General features: G+C 38.1%; 1 protein-coding gene across 1 annotated transcript in view; it reads right to left on the bottom strand.

Annotated features, from left to right (window-relative positions):
* Positions 1 to 18,823, bottom strand: part of LOC133527136 (organic cation transporter protein-like) — a 48,179-nt gene that overhangs the window by 12,010 nt on the left and 17,346 nt on the right. The window contains exon 3 of the mRNA XM_061864022.1: positions 13,793 to 14,048. Within this exon, the coding sequence (XP_061720006.1) occupies positions 13,793 to 14,048 (256 nt within the window). The remainder of the gene's footprint in view (positions 1 to 13,792; positions 14,049 to 18,823) is intronic.

Genomic DNA, 18,823 nt, shown 5'->3' with positions numbered 1-18,823 from the left:
TTTTTAAATATTTCATTTAAATATTAGAACACCCGGAAACTAGCATGGGTCCCATACCCAGTTCTAGATTTAAAAGTCCGAGCTAAGGCGGTTATCACACCGTGGCCGCATTCGAAGTCCGTAGTATGATAATAGCATAAGGCGTGGACGGCCAACGGACGGACAAACGGATATGCCGAAAAACTCCCTTTATTTATGTGTAACTTCCTAATTTAATTACTTAATCAGTGCTATCGCAAGCGAAACGTATTATATTCTTTTTTATTAAGGCAGTTTTAAATATTTGCGTGCTATCCAATGGACTTACGCTTACGATAAAATAAAACTAAAATATTATAGGACATTATTACACAAATTGACTAAGTCCCACAGTAAGCTCAATAAGGCTTGTGTTGAGGGTATAAAAATATATATGAATACTTAAATACATAGAAAACACCCATGACTCAGGAACAAATATCCATGCTCATCATTATCATTATCATTATCATTATCATGTGATAAGAAATTACATTAGGCTGCACGTTGACGCAAGGGCCAGCGGCGCGGCGCGGCGAGCGGCAAATCAAGGCCTTGCCAAGGCCAATATAAATGGCCTTGGATAGCCGCTCGACGCGCCGCGCGCCGCTTACGTCCAGTCCGCGGCCTGTATGTAATATGCCAGTACGAACGAGATGCATGGAAAGTAAGTTACGCTCTCGCTAGGGAATATGTCAGTGTCAAATTCGTGGTAAGGCTACAGGACTTCAATGCTATGAAACGCCCAAGCCATAGTTTTTAAACCAAGGTTTAGTAAAGTCGTTAGGGGTACTGAGAAAATAAATTCGATTTCGAAACGTGACGTACGCGTTTGCGTTTAGTCTCATTTTGTATTGGATTTAGAAAGAGCGCGCCAAGCGGGACGTTTTGGAAACTCAAAATCCTATACAAAATGAGACTTAACGCAAACGCGTTCGTCACGTTATGATGTCGATCAAATTTACACTAGGGGTACTGATAACTTTTAAAAGTAAAAGCACAGATCTTGGCCGCCCATTTTACATGGAATATTTTTGGTGGGATACTATTATCCAAATATAAGTTTTAATTTATTAAAGAACCAACATACATGTAGTTTGTATAAAAACACGATTAATACTTCAACATAGACCAAGGGCATTTCATAAATTTTAGTTTCACAAAAATGAACATTTCCTTAAATCTTTTTACATAAAAGTAAGTCATGCAGTCACAGTAATAAGAAAGTGAACCTAGAGCAGACCGGAAGTGACAAAAACAGCAGAGTGCCGGAAAGGCTTAATTAACGAAGCGGAAACGAAGGTTGTTGCTGAGGTCTTATATTTTAAACTGAGTTTACTATTAAAACATTTTATTTAGGAGCAGGGAACAGTGAAATGTCATCTTGATTGTATCTGGTGCAGCCCAACCACGGTTGTCCATCTCAATTCGTTAATTGTTTTCACATTATCCGATCCGATCTCGCATGTAGGGTAGAATCCTACATCAGCGTAGTCCACAGGCCGCGGGGACACCGTATTTAGCAGTCACGTACACTACAACAATCATTATGCCTACACATACGCACACAAACAAATATTATCGATCCGGCAGCTGTCCTTTTTAAGGTTTCGTCCCTTAAAAGGAAAAAACCGGCCAAGTGCGAGTCGGACACGCCCACCGAGGCTTCCGCAGTTTTTAGTATCAACAGAAATACATCATGTGTGAAAATTTCAACTGTCTAGGTATCACGGTTCATGAGAACCTGGTGACAGACGTATAGGCAGACAGATAGACGGACGGACAGTTGAGTCTTAGTAATAGGGTTACCGTTTTACCCTTTGGGTACGGAACCCTTAAAGGATCACTTTGTTAGCCATCCGTCTGTCTTTCAAGACCCTTTATCCCAGAAACACGTGGACGTATCGAGTTGAAATTAAAACTCAGGTGTACAGTCCCTTGAAATCAGCTGCCAGCTGCATTACTGCTGCGACATTACTGCTGCAGATTTCAGACAGGCGCTGTATTTGTCAATTTCCTACATAAAATGCGTGGTCGACTGAACTTCATAATCGCGGCAGTAATGCGGCGTCGAACGTCACTCATTTTATCAAGGAAATCGACAGATACACAGCATGACAGCAACGATTAACATGGCGCAACAGTAATGGCGCTGCAGTTGACAGCCGAATGTCAGCTTTCAGCTTAATATAGTAGACTAAAAAAGTTCTGTCTTTAGGCTGCCACATTAAAGTAGTATTGTACAAAATAGTATTTTCTACAATAGTGATAAAATACCTTTTCAGTCGAACACCGTGTTTAAGCGATGCTTGCTGAGTTGTCTAAGTAAGGTACGAGATTGAAAAGCTTGATTATATCACTATTGTATCCAATAATTTTTCTACAAGTCGAATTTAAACTGTCGTGAGACATACTAACATTAAACTAATTCTACGGATTTCACTCAAGTGTTTTAGTCACCCGCGCGACATGTTTCGGAGAGCCTAGGTCTCCTTCGTCACGCACTAACAGTGCGAGCAGCGTTCACGACGGCCGCGATTCGCGTACTGCTCCACGCCGCGTCGCACGCTCACTATCATGCATGCATCACACATGCATGTCGCGCGAATGACTAAAAACTAAAAACACGTGAGTGGAATCCGTAGAATTAGTTTAATGTTTTCTACAAGTCGAGGGCTTCAGGCCAAAGGGGCATATACGCAAAAATGCCATTTTTCGTTTTTAACGGCATCGTATTCATCTTGTAACAATACGTAAGCAAAATTTTTTTATAATTTTATCATAACAATTAGTTAATTAAATAATTAAAAAATCATTTGGCGTATAACTGACAGTCATCATTTTAATGTCGTTCCAAAAAGGCGTACTGAAGGCGTATAAGCGATATTTTCATTCAGTCCCCAATATGCATCGGAGTATAAAGGCGTACGTACATACTTCTCTCACGTGACAGTGCGAACTACGAAATAGTGTCACGCTATATAGGCGTACATACATACGTCCATAAACTTTTACCAACTATCCTCAAAGTGCGTCGCGGCAAAGAGGCGTATGAACATACGACCTTACAAAAATTACGTTGGTCTTCAAATAATGCCGGGCCAAAGGGGCGCGGAGACAGCGTCCTTGATTGCCGCATATTGCTATCCCTTACTTTCAAGCGGGTAAGCGCACTAGGGCCGCCTGTGTCTCAGTCAGTGTCTAGTGCGTTACAGTATAGTGTGCATTTCGTGCGAATAATAACAATGAAGTGGAGCGCTCTGATGCTGATGGCTCTGCCCTGGGCATTCAAGAATGACGTGGGCGACTGTCTCCTCTGCCTCCATGTACGCTCTGCAGAGGGGGCTATCTGTAACACGTAGGGTTAGTAGGTGTTTGTTTAGTGGGGCGTGGCCGGTTATGGCCCCAGTGAAAAACCGGAGCTGTGGCCTCTTCAGCTGTCTCAGCCTCCTCGACAAACCGGGACCGATTGTCGGGAGGTCTTCCTTCGCCTGCCTGCACGTGCCTAGGTTAGACCAGTACTGTTGGTGTTTAACCTTGGTGTTGTGTCGCAGCATGTTCCGGAGCCAGGCATAAGGCAGAGGTATAATTGGCTCCGGTCCTGCCACCCTCAGTTCCGAGCTTCCTCTCGCCAATATGTCAGCCGCATCGTTCCCTCGCGAGTTGCTGTGTCCCTTGATCCACTGCAGAGTTACGCTGGTGGTGGTGCTTACCTCTGACAGAGCTTTGTGGCATTCGTAGATTAGCCCTGAGGTCAAAGTATAACTTTGCAGAGCTTGTAGTACTGACTGACTATCAGAGAGTATGCGGATGGGGTAGTCCAATACTTTCCTTGAGGCGATTGCGTGTGCTGCCATTATGATGCCCATACATTCTGCCTTACAGTATAGTGTGCATTTTTGTTGTGGGCACCTAGTGGTGTTGAGATATGTATGTTTAGGTCCTGTGCGAATACTCCAGCGCCAGTGCCTGACCTTGTCTTTGATCCATCCGTGAAGATTCTCAGCTCTCTTGGGTTAAGTCCTTCACGAGGTTCTTCGTGTAACTGTATCTTGTATTTCTTGTCGAAGACGAATTGTCTGGGTATCCTGTCAGTCACCGCTTCTATTAGCGGTTCCTTACCTATCGCCTCGTAGAGGATCTCGGTGTGTGGTACCCTAGGTCCAGAGATTAGATTTTTTGAGACGTACCGCCGTAGCTAGCGCTCCCTGTTGTATAAAAAGGTGCAGCGGCGGCAGGCCCAGTAAGGCTTCCAGGGCCGCGGTTGGTATTGCCCTAATGCAGCCCGTGGTCGCCATACAGGCCAAACTCTGGAGATATTGTAGTTTAGCTTCAACTATGGATAGTTTGGTGCGTGGCCACCAAACTATCGCACCGTAGCTTATTATTGGTCGTATGACTGCCTGGTAAAGCCATAGAGTTATCTTTGGCCCCCAGGTTCTACCCACCATTCTACGACATTGCCAGAATACGACTGTGGCTTTGTCAATTTTGCCGTTTAAGTGATTGCTCCAATTCAATTTGCTGTCAAGTATTACCCCTAAATACTTTACCTCCGCAAATAGTTGGAGTTCAGTGTCGAACAGTTTGGGAAGGCGGAAGTTTCCCAAGTTGCGTTTGTTGGTGAACATAACCAGCTCAGTTTTGTTGGGATTGACTGAGAGTTCGTTGTTAAAACACCAGCGCTCCACGATGGCTAGTGCAGGGCGGGTAACATCGCATACCGTACCTGCATGATTGCCGCTCGTCAGTATCACTATGTCGTCAGCATAGACGATTGTGTAATAGTGATTATTGTTTAGTGTGGTGATCAGGTCATTCACCACAAGGTTCCATAGTAGTGGCGATAGGACTCCTCCTTGGGGGCATCCTTTTGCCACTAATGCCTGCTGTGTTTCGCCCGTCCCGAGTTTGATGGTTCGTTGGCTCAACATGTTGTTTATCCATTCTGTCATAACTGCATTCGCGCCATGTCTTACCAGTGCTGCTGTAATGCTGCTGAACCTGGTCCTGTCGAAAGCCCCTTCTATACCTATGAAGGTTCCTAAGCACATGGATCTGTTTTTGATCGCCACCTCAATTTTACTTACTACTGCATAAAGTGCCGATTCTGTAGATTTGTCAGGGCTGTAGGCATGTTGGTTTGGATGCAAGGGTACATGAATTAGCACCCTCTCTCTAAGATATCTGTCACACAACCGCTCTAATGTTTTCAACATGAAAGAGGTCAGGCTGATGGGCCTGAAGGATTTGGGGTCCGGTTGGTCGCTTTTACCTGGTTTCGGTATGAAGATATCCTTGACCTCCCTCCATTGCTTCGGCACGTACCTGTGAGCCAGACAGGCGCGCAGAACGATGGTCAGCTTCAGAGTGAGATGCTTCCCGCCCCATTTAAGAAGCGCAGGGAAGATCCCATCCATTCCTGGAGATTTGAAGGAGTCAAAGCTATTTAAGGCCCACTCCGTGCGCTGCGGGCTGATTACCTCATATGTCTGTAGCCACTCGTCCTCCGTCGAGGTGGTTGTAATTCTTAAGTGGAACATTCCTCTGTCATAATTTGATGGAGACGTAAGTGGGTTAAGTTGTTAGCTAAACTACTTTTAGGTTTATTAGTACAGAAGATTTAATATTGTTTCTTTTTATGAAATGACGATAAATGATGTCGTATTTATTTGTTTAGAAGTGTTGATTAATATTTTATTGTTTAAGATAGTTATAATTTTGTTACCAGTGGTACCATTAAAGAAGGAGTAATGTTTATTATCCGAATACAAGTTTTGATACGTTTTAACCTTTTGTTTTAGTTAATGCACTCTAAATATAATCGTTTGATTGTTTCTTGACTGCTTTTTTAGTAAAGCTGTCATTGTGTTGTCTTAGCAATTTCCATGCATCCTTCACTACCGATTTCAATTCTTTTCTATATAATCGTTTTGTACTACTCGACTTTTGAGTGACTAACATTTACCTACTATCACAAATAGTAAAAATGATCTTATTGGAATTCAGTCAAGTCTGTTTTCTTAAGTAAGTCCACACGTCTTAACTCTAACTCCCACCGAAGGGCTAAACGACTGCTATTAGAGGCGAAAATCAGAATAAGCGGCGTGATTGTCTTTTGAAACACTTCTTCTTATCGTGTGGTTTGTAAGATTGATGTACCTTAAAAACCCTGGTGTTAGAGTTATTGAGCCGCCAAAGGCCTCTGACATGGCTCTCATGACGAGCACCACCGGATAGATAGCAGCCGGGACCAACGACTTTACACCGTGCCTTCCGAAGCACAGAATCATCTTACTTTTCGGACAATCAGGTGATTCAGCCTGCAATGTCCTAGCCAAACCGGGAATAGTCTCACAAAGTCACAAAGCGACTTTTGCTTGACAGTGTCCCCACCGGGATTCGAACCCGGAACCTCCGAATCGAAAGACAACCGCTCTAACCACTAGACCACGGAGGCTATTGAAACACTGAAATGCTCAAAGTGGCAATTCAAAACAGTTACTTACCCAATCGGTAACCAGCTCGAGTCGACATTGCTTAATCTCGTGGACAGTTGTGACACTATCAAAACCATCAGGAATTATTTAAATGGTAAAATCTAGATGAAGTTATGAATATTTACTCAAAATATAATATGGCGCCCTATTATACGACCACAAATAAAGGATACTTACACGATAGATTCGTCAGCCCAGACGGGCGTATAAAAATCAGAAAAAATAGAAGAAACTACACAATGGTGACTAAATGACTGTAAAATTAAATTATTTCGAATTATTAACAGTATTTCCACCTTTCATGATTAAATTATCGAATAGAAAAAAAAAATGTATTATACGACCATAAATCTCAAGTATTTTTCAATAAATTTCAACCTAAATGTCGGAAATTACTGTCGTGGTAAAGAGGCGTAACTACATAATTACTGCTTTTTAGAATACATAGAACGAAACTAGGCATGACACATGAAAAAGATAGTAATTTAAATACTCTATGCAAAATTTTAGAACAATCGGTACATTGTAACAAAAGTTATTCAGTTTTTTGTGTCTCCTGAAAAGTAGGGTTCTTGCTTATACGCCCCTTTAGCATGAAGCCCTCGAAGTCATCTAAAATAATACTTTGTTTTACTATAAAACCTAAATAATTAATGAAAATTGGTAAGTACCTCAGTAGACAAAAATGTAGTACAAAGGACATCAACGCGCGACTATTTAGTCCCGCGCCGGCACGTGATTGGTCATTTTTTTTAGAGTTGACTACAGCGTATCGAAATGAATATTGTATTTGAGTTCGGAGCCCACATATAAAAAGTACAATATTTTAGTTTGGTACACGAAATCTTAATACAATCATTACAGTCGACGAGTAGAAAAACATTTAATCATTTTCAATTTCGGTGTTGGGAATATACCGAAAACACAAAATCGATATTTTTCAATAAATGTCAGCTCGTATTTCCTCTTAACAAATTACTTTTCCGACCCCAGCCAGCCAGCTCATAGTCCAAACTCATCTAACTAATTGAAATTGAAATAAGCCCGCATTGATACATTTTATATTCACAATAACAATTTTTTACTTGTTTATCAACATAACTACTTTTTGCAGATAGGTATAATTAACATATTTATTTTAATAACAAGCCATTTTTAACGTCCGCATTCACTGACCTCTGCTATTTCATTTTCGTTCTTCCTTATTTGCTACGATTTGTCCTCGAAAATACATTGGAAAGGATAGATAACCAGTTATTCATAAAATCTTCCAATATTGTAATACTCATCTCACCGTTTTAACTCGACACCAAGATCTCTAATAAACTTTGAGTGACTGAAGACCAGACATCCACTGGTCAAGCATATTAAAGAGTAGTGAATAAGAATTCAAGTTACCACGCCTTCAAAACAGCCTACGTCATATTGCTGTCTTGCATTATGCATATGTTTGTCAATATTATCCTACACAGCGTAAAGAGCTTATGTGGCTTCCACCAGGCCGCGTAGTCAACGTGCAAATCGTTAACGCTCCGTCGCGTATCGCAGTCATCTCTCTCTATCACTCTGCCATATTAGTGCGACAGTGATACTTGCGTTTCGTTCGCTACGGAGCGTTAACGATTGGCATGTTGGCTACGCGGGCAGTTAGAACAAAAAGAATTAGAGAAGGTAATTTACTTTGTATGAATTTCGCTTGGACTCTCATATAACTGCTAATAAAAAGTAAATTACGTTCTCGATAGCGTATACGTCAGTTTTGACACTGTCAGTGACTCATGGTACGGGTGCTAGTGCATGCTAACCTCAGACACGGACATGCCAAAATTGCGAGGCTTTACTAGCAGTTTTCGGCGGAGACGTAGGATCGTCATCGTCACTTATAGGTACGCGGCGTGCATGTAAGTATGTACCCACAAAATAGACTCAGATCATAACACTACATATTATGTAGATATAATAATTACGAGTATACTGCCTAGCAATGTATTCCATACCTATTTCACGGTGGCAGGTATGTAGTATATATTACCTACCGGACAAACCGGAGAAAAAGCAGACTATTGATTTTTATTTGATTGATTGATACGCCTTAGGTACCTACTACCAAGACATTTCCATATAGAGTGACCCCCTTTTAGTAATTGTTCAAATAAATAAGAAGCTGTTATATTCAATTCATGTAGCTAGTTAAGGTAAGATGGTAAAAATATGTGAAAATTAACTATATTTAAGCGAGGTAGAAGTTTGCCCTAGAAAAAAAAAAACACTGAATGAAAACTCAAATAAAAAACATTGTTGGTCGACTGTCACGCAACTAGGGAATGCAAACCGGTTTTAACCGAAACCGAAAAAACCGGTTAAAACCGGTTTTTTGACGGAAACCCAAAACCGGGTTTTTAGAATTTGAAAAAACCGGTTTCGGTTTTATTCGGTTTTTTTTATTTACCTAAGTTGCATGTTTTATTCATTATAAGGGTATAAATCGGTCCTAAACCGGTTGAATCGACATCAAATCAAATAATGTGGTGTTGTGTTAGTTTGATCATTTGTAACGCTAAATGAATTTTTACGGTACAAAATACACAAATACGAAAGATTTAAATAATATAAAGTACTGGCAGTGGCAGGACATCCGTGCTGGTGTACGAATTGTATAGTAGTACTTTTTAATAAAAATGGGTATAAAAGGTCTTACTTATAATTTATAATTTTATTATGCGATGCACTGTAGAAAAATTCCACGTAATCAATTATATCAATGGCAGCTTTAGAGTCTTTTGTTGGTTCGGTGATAACGACTTACCGAGAACCTTTTTTTTGAGATTAATAGTACAAATGCTAATTAAAGTTGATTATGGAGTAAAAACAAAGCTTGTTTCATTTATTTCCTACTTTACAAATCCATAATAACTTAGCAAATATTTTATAAAGGAAGGTAGTAACAGTAAACGAATTAACTACTTGAATATATACTAGAAGACAGCGAAAAACTTAGAGCAAGATTTCGGATTGGGCCATTTGATTTAAGACAAATAACATTAAATAATAAATTGATATAGATTTAGATTTAGATTTATTTATTTCACAACATATGATTACAGTACAAATTACATCAATGTCAATTTATAAGAATCTATATTGTGATCGTCAGAAATAAACTTAAATAATAACAAGATAATCCAAATAAATTAATTTCAATAATAATATATATATATGAAAATTTTCACCTGAAAAGGATCGTCAAATAATATCAAGAATAAGCAAACACAATGTCAAATCATTATTCAATTATAAATTATACAGTTATGTCAAAAAATTCACTTATTGAATATAATGGGTTGTCCAGTAAAAAGTTTCTCAATAGACGCTTGAATGTTGTATCTGATGTGTCCGTCCTTATTTCTGCAGGTAATCGCTCATAATAAGTCGGACCGATGACACGCGGGTTCTTAGCTGCAAGTGCCATGCGACGTGGAACTGTTCGTAATCGACCTGTAGTTCTAATGTTTATACCAGCTACCTCAACGCGTTTAAACAAAGAAAGGTTATTTCTAACATACATAAGGATTTCGAACAAATATAACGAGTAGTGCGTCATTATTTTGTGCGTTACAAAAAGGCCCCTGCATGAATGTCTAGGCTTCGCACCTGCTAGTGTTCTTATTGCCTGTTTTTGCATGATAAACACTCGGTTAGCATGCGTAGAGTTTCCCCAAATGAGTACACCATACGTCATTAGTGAGTGGAAGTGAGCGTAGTAAATCGATTTTAATGTAACATACGAAACAAGGGGTTTCAACTTCCGTAACGCAAAGACTGCACTACTCAATCTATTGCATAGCTGGTCAACATGGCACTTCCAGTTCAGATTCGAATCCAACATAAAGCCAAGGAACTTCGTTTCACTGCACATTGGCATAGGGCAGTCCACTACACATGGGGGCGCAGTAGTCGTCCGTCCTGAGAATAACATGACGTTAGACTTGCTGACGTTAAGAAGTAACCCATTTGCAGTAAACCACCGTTTTAACTGCCTACATGCCTCATTGATATTCTCGCCAAGCTGTTTGTATGTTTGCGCGCTGATTATGACCGTAGTGTCATCTGCAAATAGTACTGACAGCCCGGTTGTGATGGCAGATGGGAGATCATTGACGTAGGCTAGAAACAGAGTGTTTCCAAGGGCTGATCCTTGGGGAATGCCTAACTTGATATGGCCAATGTCAGACTGGAATCGTTTGCCATTTGAGGACAGTTTAACCTGTTGTCTTCGGCCCGACAAAAATGAAGCAATTAAGCGATGCGCCTCACCCGTTACGCCATAACATTTTAACTTATCCAGGAGCATTGTGTGACTTATTACGTCAAATGCTTTAGATAAGTTATTGTCATATATTAAAGAAAAAATGACCTATCTCATCGGTGTCTAACCAACAAACAAAAAAAAATAATTAAATTAAATTGGTGTGTTCCTACTCCTAGTTACAAATAACATTAAGTCTATACTTGCATTCGTTTTTACACGTGAAGCAATCTTTTCTTTATTCCATGGCGATGAATTTAAGAATTATTGGTCCTTCGAACCGAAACCGGTTTTAACCGGTTTCGGTTTTTTTGTTGGTAAAACCGAAGAAAAAACCGGTTTTGAAAAACCTCCGGTTTTTGCATTCCCTACACGCAACCTAGCGTTGCGGACGCTAGGTTGCGTGACAGTCTAGGGGAAAACGTCAATTCACTGCATCTTATAAAACTACTCCAAAACTAAAAACTACTGAAAGGATTTTCATACAACTCTCATCTATCAATAGAATGATTCTTGAGAAAGGCATATAACTTATTAAGGTTTTGTGTAAATTGGTTGAAATATAACGATGTTGTCGGAAAAAATCATGCTGGCTAGGAGCTTTAATCGAAAACGCTGCCTAATCCGTTAGAGTTATAACAACACAATGTATGGTGGGGTTGTCTCTCTTTCATGGGTCTACAAAAAAGTCCGCGATATTGAATGTCTATCTTTTAAGGATAACTTACCCATTCTTAACTTCTAGAAAAAGATCACATAATATGTGGCATTTGCAAAGTTATTTACACGAATACGATATTAATAATTATCAAATTAAATACGTTAGTTATATTAAGAATTTCATACAGATTACAATCGTCCCGTACACCATACAATTTAAATGAATATTTCCAGGAGTACTCGTAAATTAGAGTTTCATTTCGAGCGAACTTGTACGAAATGTTATGACGTTATCCGTAGTTAGTTCTAATTTTTACCACTTTATGCGCTAGGATCGCTTTACTTACCCACCACGCACGACGCACGTAGCCAATAGTTGTATGAATTAATCTACATATTCTAACCATTTTGATTGTGCCAATTATACTGGTTGATGGGTTTTTGATTGTGTTACTATTGATTGTATAGTCAGACTGGATATTATCACTAATTCTATTAAAATGCAATCTGCTTAATAGCTTGTCGATTAATTTCTGACCATTTCGCATACGTCGACTTTTAAACTAATTAATTAATTAATAATAACGGGATCACTTTACTATAACTATCAGTAGTCATAAATTTTTTATAATAGACGTTTTTGGAATATAATGTTAAGTAATATATTACACAAATCATAACGCAAATATCTGTAACATCTAAAGGCATATCAATGAACTCCAAGAATTATATTATGTCATATTTTTTAAACTACTCATAACAAGTGCCATCCCTATTCCCACTTGGATAGGTTCGCGAGGTACCTTTTGTCCCTTACAGCGAAAAATAGAAGTTCCGCCGAGCGGGGCTTCATCGAGATGTTGCCAGGTCTTACTTGCTTAAAAATATAAATTATGCAACACGATGACAAAGGCTTAAAACTGTACCAATTGATGTTTAGACCTCCTCATCTTATACCTTTAAACGAGCAATTCTTGTATATATATATGTATATATATTTCTGTGATCTCGGAAACGGCTTTAACGATTTCGCTGAATTTTGGTATATGGGGGTTTTTGGGGGTATACAATCTATCTAGATTAGTCTTATGTTTGGGAAAACGCGTGTTTTCGAGTTTTCATGCGTTTTTCTTTCAACGCAGAATATGGTCGCTAATTTCGTGTTGCCGGCCACTGTCCGTCTGGTCCAGCGGGTTAAGACGCGGACTGCTAAATGAATGTTACGGGATCGAATCTCGCCCGGTGACTAACTTTTGTTTTTTTTTTTTTATATGTTCAAGTTTATATTTAATTTTTTAATTTTTATTGTTTTAGACAAGTTTAATTTAGTAAAAAAATGTAGTTAAGATTATCACCTATACACCGCCATATTACAATAAATAGTTATAACCGAGCAAAGCTCTGTCGCCCAGGTACTTTTTATTATAACTAATATTAATCTTATTGCAATCATGAAGTGTCATAACCTCGAAATTTAATAATGTCCTATAATATTTAATTTATGACTATTTGTACTATGGCCATCAATAATTATGACTTTAAAAGTGTCCTTATATTATTATGATTTTTGACGTTATTTTATGGGAATCAATTTAGACCCAATATTAACACCTATAATTTAACAACCGTTTACAAACCTCTATTAAATTTTACTTCTTTCTAACAAACGGTTTGTTAGATTTAACATACATCTATGAATAATAGTTTGAGTATTTTACTATTGCGTTGTGTAAATTCAGGATTCATGTCCTAGGGCTTCCCTTAGCTGGCGCGATATAACGAAAGATAGTATGAGCAATGCTAACTGGCGCGGACGCATTATACCTACAATGCATTAAACGAGTATGTAAGTACCATTGCAATGGTACTCGCGTGCATGCGCCCGTTCCATCATCAGGACTTCAGAATGATAAAGTTTAGAAAACCGTCGAGTAACTGGGAATCCTTGTGAGATCATTTTAAAAACTGAGTAATTTTGGCACCATAAAGTTCGTAAATTCTGTTAGAATAACTAGTCCGTTAGAAAATAAATATTTGGGGACAATCTTACACAGGTCTTGCCCACAACTAAACAATACTTGCACTGAGGGTACTAAACGACGATATACATATTTAAATAGATAATACATTCTTGATTACATAGATAACATCAATAATTCAGCAAATATTCGTGATGAACACACAAATAAATTTCTTTACCGCCATTCGAACCCGGGGCTTCCTGCATCGTAGGCAGGGTCATAACCGACTAGGCTAAGAGGCTGTGAAATAATAGAATAATATCTATGAAAATTCTGTAAAAACTCACCCAGCACAAAACACGCAGTATAAACCCCACCCCCGAACGCTGGCTCCAAAAACTCAAACACCACAAACATGTTGTAGTTGACCGACAGCGCCCGGATCAGCCCGAAGACACCATTCGACACGCAAGCAAAGACCACGGCGAGCCGGCGGCCAAACTTGTCCGAGACTAATCCAGTGAGGGGAATGGATACGAAGAACCCGGCGTTGTGGACAGTGCCCACTAGGGTCCGCTTCCAGTCTTGGCAGGCCAGGTTGAACTGGAACAAAATATTATGTTAAAATCACTAATAGTATTAAAAAAATAAAATTATCCGTATGTATATACATGCACAGTCAGTATCAAGCTACTACGAGCGAAGTGCACGATATCTGAATATCATAATTTAGATGTTCAGTGTTTCAGTGTACGTCTGTAAGGCTTATTATCCTCAGGTTTAAAAACGAGTTGTAGTTTTCAATAAGGCTATTTAATTGCACAAATTCAACTTTGCCAACAGCAAATCAGGAAGTATGAGTTAATTAAGTAATAAGCTAAAAATAGTTAGGTAGCCTGGTGGCTTTTGCAATTTTTTTACGAATTGGGCAATTATTTATAAATGGCAGTCTCACGAGGTACATAGCGTTTAATCTGCGTACGGGAAATAACCCCGCTTATTTTTCCACCGTGGTGAATGATGAATGTTGATTGGTGCAAAAAGCGTGAACGAACAGAGTAAATAAACATCTATCTAGTATTTATACCTACATAATAATACTAGTAGGTAATATATATCTACTCAAAAACAATGAAAACGAATCAATTTATATGATTTCCATAAAAAGGGATCATGCGAAAATTTACAAATTCTTGCTGCTGCAAAGAATTGGCGCAGACACTAATTTTTGCGAATTGTCACTACCATCCAACTCAAAGGCAATACTAGACTTTTATAGAGATTAATCTGGTTGCCTCACTATTTTTTTCTTCATCGAAAACCGACTGGTACATATCAAATGATATATCGTACTTATGTTACGAACAAACACCTGGTGTTAGTTCGTAACTTAAGTACGCCATATCATTTGATATTTGCCCTCTGGGTTGTAAGGTCAGATGGCAGTTGCTTTAGTAAGAACTTACCTACGCCAATTCTTGGCAAAAAGCCGGGATAACGCAAGGAACAATATGATCGTCAACGTCGTGATGAGGAAACCGATGCAAGGAGGTGGAATGTACCTAACGCGCATGATATCTTCAACAAATTAGGTTACCTACAGCAGGGCATTGTTTCTTACTATATTAAACTATTACGATAATTCTGGTTAATTAAGGATAATTAATAAAGGATGTCTTTGAACCACGTAAGATAATAATTATCTTTCCTCTATTTCATTATACAGAATTAGGTAAACTGTAATAGACTTAACAGAATAAATACGTCTCATTAAAGTGTAATATATAATAGTGATACCGCCGCCATCTTAATAAATTATTCCTAGATGGATAGGAATAATGTAACTTGGGATTCATTTCATTTAAACAGTGAGAGAACTCGCATGCGACTTTCATTGTAATGAATCATTACATTGCGGTATTTAATCGGTCGCCCGTATTGGTTATAACCTCAATAGTCCACAATGTAACTAAATTCGCATGAGAGTTCGCTTGCAGTCTAAATCAGCCCTAACACTCACATTCTGGAGCACGACTCAGATTTAAGAATTTGTTATGGTTTTGATCTTAATTTTGGATACGACCTTGAAGATAGCTCATGCTGATTAGTACATGAGAAATGAAGTGAAAGCCGTGCGAGAGATGCATGTCAATCACCATTCAATAATTTTTGAATTATAAAAACATGATGTCATTGTTGGTTTGAAAAATGTATTGATTTTAGATTTTTTATTTTTTGTTTTATTATTATTTGGCATAAGTTTAACTTGACATGGCTTATAAATATAAATGTAGGTATTGTGTATAAATGTATATAATAAATGTATTGTGTAAATAAATAAATGTTGTATTGTTTTAAGAATAATTTTAAAATTTGCATGCTGTCTTGGGATAGCGGATCAAGGTGGAACAATTATTAACCTAATTTTAAGACCTGTAACTAACCTTTTTTCTGCAAATAAATGAAACTGAATCTGAAAACCAGTTGAAAATCACAACAAATCGTTAAGTTAGAATCGGTCTCCTAGTCATTTTGACACTTGAATCAAGACATGTCTGTGTATCTTCAACGTGTTAATTATAATAATATAACTTGAGTGAACTTGGCGTTTGTGGCGGTTAATTAGCAAAGTCTGCAGACCTTGAGACTTAGTTTCGTTAAATGAATACAAACATAACCTAAAATTTAGTATAAACAAATACAAACTCTGTTGGTTTGTAGTATCTCTAAGGTAAGTTAAAGTTGCCAGAACGTTCCATAATTTAGGCACCTACTTTATTGACGGTTTCAGCCATTGTCTAAGTGTGGTTTAATACAAATGCATGGCGTTTGTACTAGTACTAGTTCTGTAGGCCTACGCCATGATTGGCGCGACAGTACCTCGCGGCGAGATAGACTACCCGTCCCTTTTTAGTAAACATAGTTAGAGGAAGACACGCCAATCACGTGTTCGCCCGGCTGTATGTGTATATTCGATTGATTGAATTATTGAATATTTTTTTTTCATAAAATGTGCTGCATATATATACAGATGTTGTAAAACTTGCATTATTTTTAATTCAACCAAACAATTGAAAACTATGACATCAATTTCATTTTCATTTGTCGTCCGAGAGCGAGACAGTGCTTGCGTTTAGTAACAAATGAAATAAACTCATGCTAAACACTAATCTATATGTATTGTACACACTCGTATGGTTCTTATCAAATAAAAATAAATGATTGATTATCTCCAAAATGGAGTCAAATATAATACCGGTGTCTTTAGGAAAGTAACTTAATTTAAGCTTAGGAGTACATCCTTGAAATTAAGAGTTAAAAAACACGGTGTATAAACCTATTCGATGAGTGAATAGAATTCAAACACACAGTTCAAGATAACTGAATTATGACCACAAATCGATTCGCTGCAGAAATACCTGCAAACTAATCGGCACAGTTGCTAGCTTGTAAAAATAATAGGCGGGCGAAACTGTGCGAAATCACAATTTATAGCGCGTGGAGCCGACGACGCAAGTAATTGGTTTGCAGATGCAAGCACATGCATCTGCAAACCAATTAGTTACGTGACCATGAATTAGGTCAAGTTCGAGGAAAATGGATTACAACACAGTGAGGAATTTGATTCGTCTGCTGATTGACTGTCTCCATTGCGTAGCTAAGTGGGTGATAGACGTACAAACTTAGTCAGTCATAAACGTGACAATCTACTTCTATATTGAAAGGGACCTTATGTTATGGCGGTCGGCGCTTACGCCATTATTAGCGGCGCGCTAATACTAATGCGGTACTACACGACGTAATGCACCGACCACCATAAAGTCCCTTTTGATATGGATTGTCAATAGCGTTTGTGTGCATTTCGTTGTTGCATATGTTCGCTCGGCACTATATGAAAGGCCTATCTTTACTTTTGAAATCTTTGTGTCTGTCGTACGAAATATTCATAAAATCGAAAATTGAGTACACAAGAATATTTTTAGAAAAGCCAATTGTAAAAAATCTTTCAATGCAGTTTTGTTTCTTTTAAAAAATAACAGAATGTTTCCGTTTAAGGTACTTTCCTTCCAGGGCCCATTAATTTTTTCCATCCTGTATAATGAACAGTTTTCTTACTAAAAAATAAAAACAAAAAATAATAGTAACATTTATTAAACAAAACCGTCATGTTTTTCATGGATACAATATGAACCTAATAAAAATAGCCTAAGTTTGTCTACGCGAGTCAAAATATGCAAATGATTAAATAAATTTACCTGTCTCAGCAATTCTACCTGCCACAGGTAATTGATGGCGGTCAAGTTGCTTGTAAACATTGTAAACTTGATCTTGAAATTAATTCTCGAGTGAACATAATCATATTTATATTGGATTGGAATTGGCTCGTTCTAATGCGAATCTAAAAGTATCTCAATTAACTGATATTTAATTTGATTCGCATTCGATCATTGACCAGCAGAATTAATACACGATATACTCATACCATCGGCTAAAATCGCAAACGTTACGTAACTCCATTTTAAGGACATTAGGATTTGCAACTTTAGGCAACAATACCGAAACTTGCAAACCTTTTAACTCATTTGGAGGAGATAATGATTTGCGACTTTATAGTTGGTGTCATCCACGATGGCGCGCAGATTTGTCAAATCTAACTTTTAATTACAAGGTGATACGAGTTAAGGTACGCGTCATCGTGAATGACACGATCTATAGCCGACGACAATGTGTCTTTGGTAGTGTTTTTTTATCGTAGCAGGAATCTCCAAACTGCATGGTTCTATAGTTATAGGTAGGCATTTTGATTGTCAAATTTAAAGCTTAGTGTCGGTTTGAATTGAATTGGCTTGAGACTACGACAGTTTTTATGCTTTATCTTTTTATTAATTCTTCTCTGAAATCTCACAATTCAAGGTCTCAAAGAGGCGACAATGGGCTAATTAAAGAATGTTAATAATTCGTTTTTTGTTATCAGTATGAAAAATGCACCACCTTTTCATGAGGTTTTGCTGATTAAAAAGTAATTGAAAGCGCAAATAGTTATTTGTTTTGTAAGGGGGCAAAGTTGTTGATATCCGATATTGATACCCGAGCAAGCGAAAGATTCCAAAATTGAACTACGAGCGTAGCGAGTTAAACAACAACGTTGCCCCCTTGTAAAACAAAAAACTATTTAACTTTAATTTTTGCGCACATTTTCGTACAGATTTGCGCTGACTCGTATTGCCATGTTTCGACATATTCGGTTAGATTCGACACATCTGCGCATCATCATGGATGAAACGAACTGAACTGTGTAACAATTGAATCTATATATAGGAAACTAGCTTATTAAGGTTGTGTCTATATAGCCATTAAGGAAAATATAGTGGTCACTG

The sequence above is a fragment of the Cydia pomonella genome, chromosome 17 (genome assembly GCF_033807575.1).
Source record: "Cydia pomonella isolate Wapato2018A chromosome 17, ilCydPomo1, whole genome shotgun sequence".
NCBI lineage: Eukaryota > Metazoa > Arthropoda > Insecta > Lepidoptera > Tortricidae > Cydia > Cydia pomonella.
Note: the sequence above shows the minus strand (reverse complement) of the source record. Positions and strands in the feature narration are given on the sequence as shown.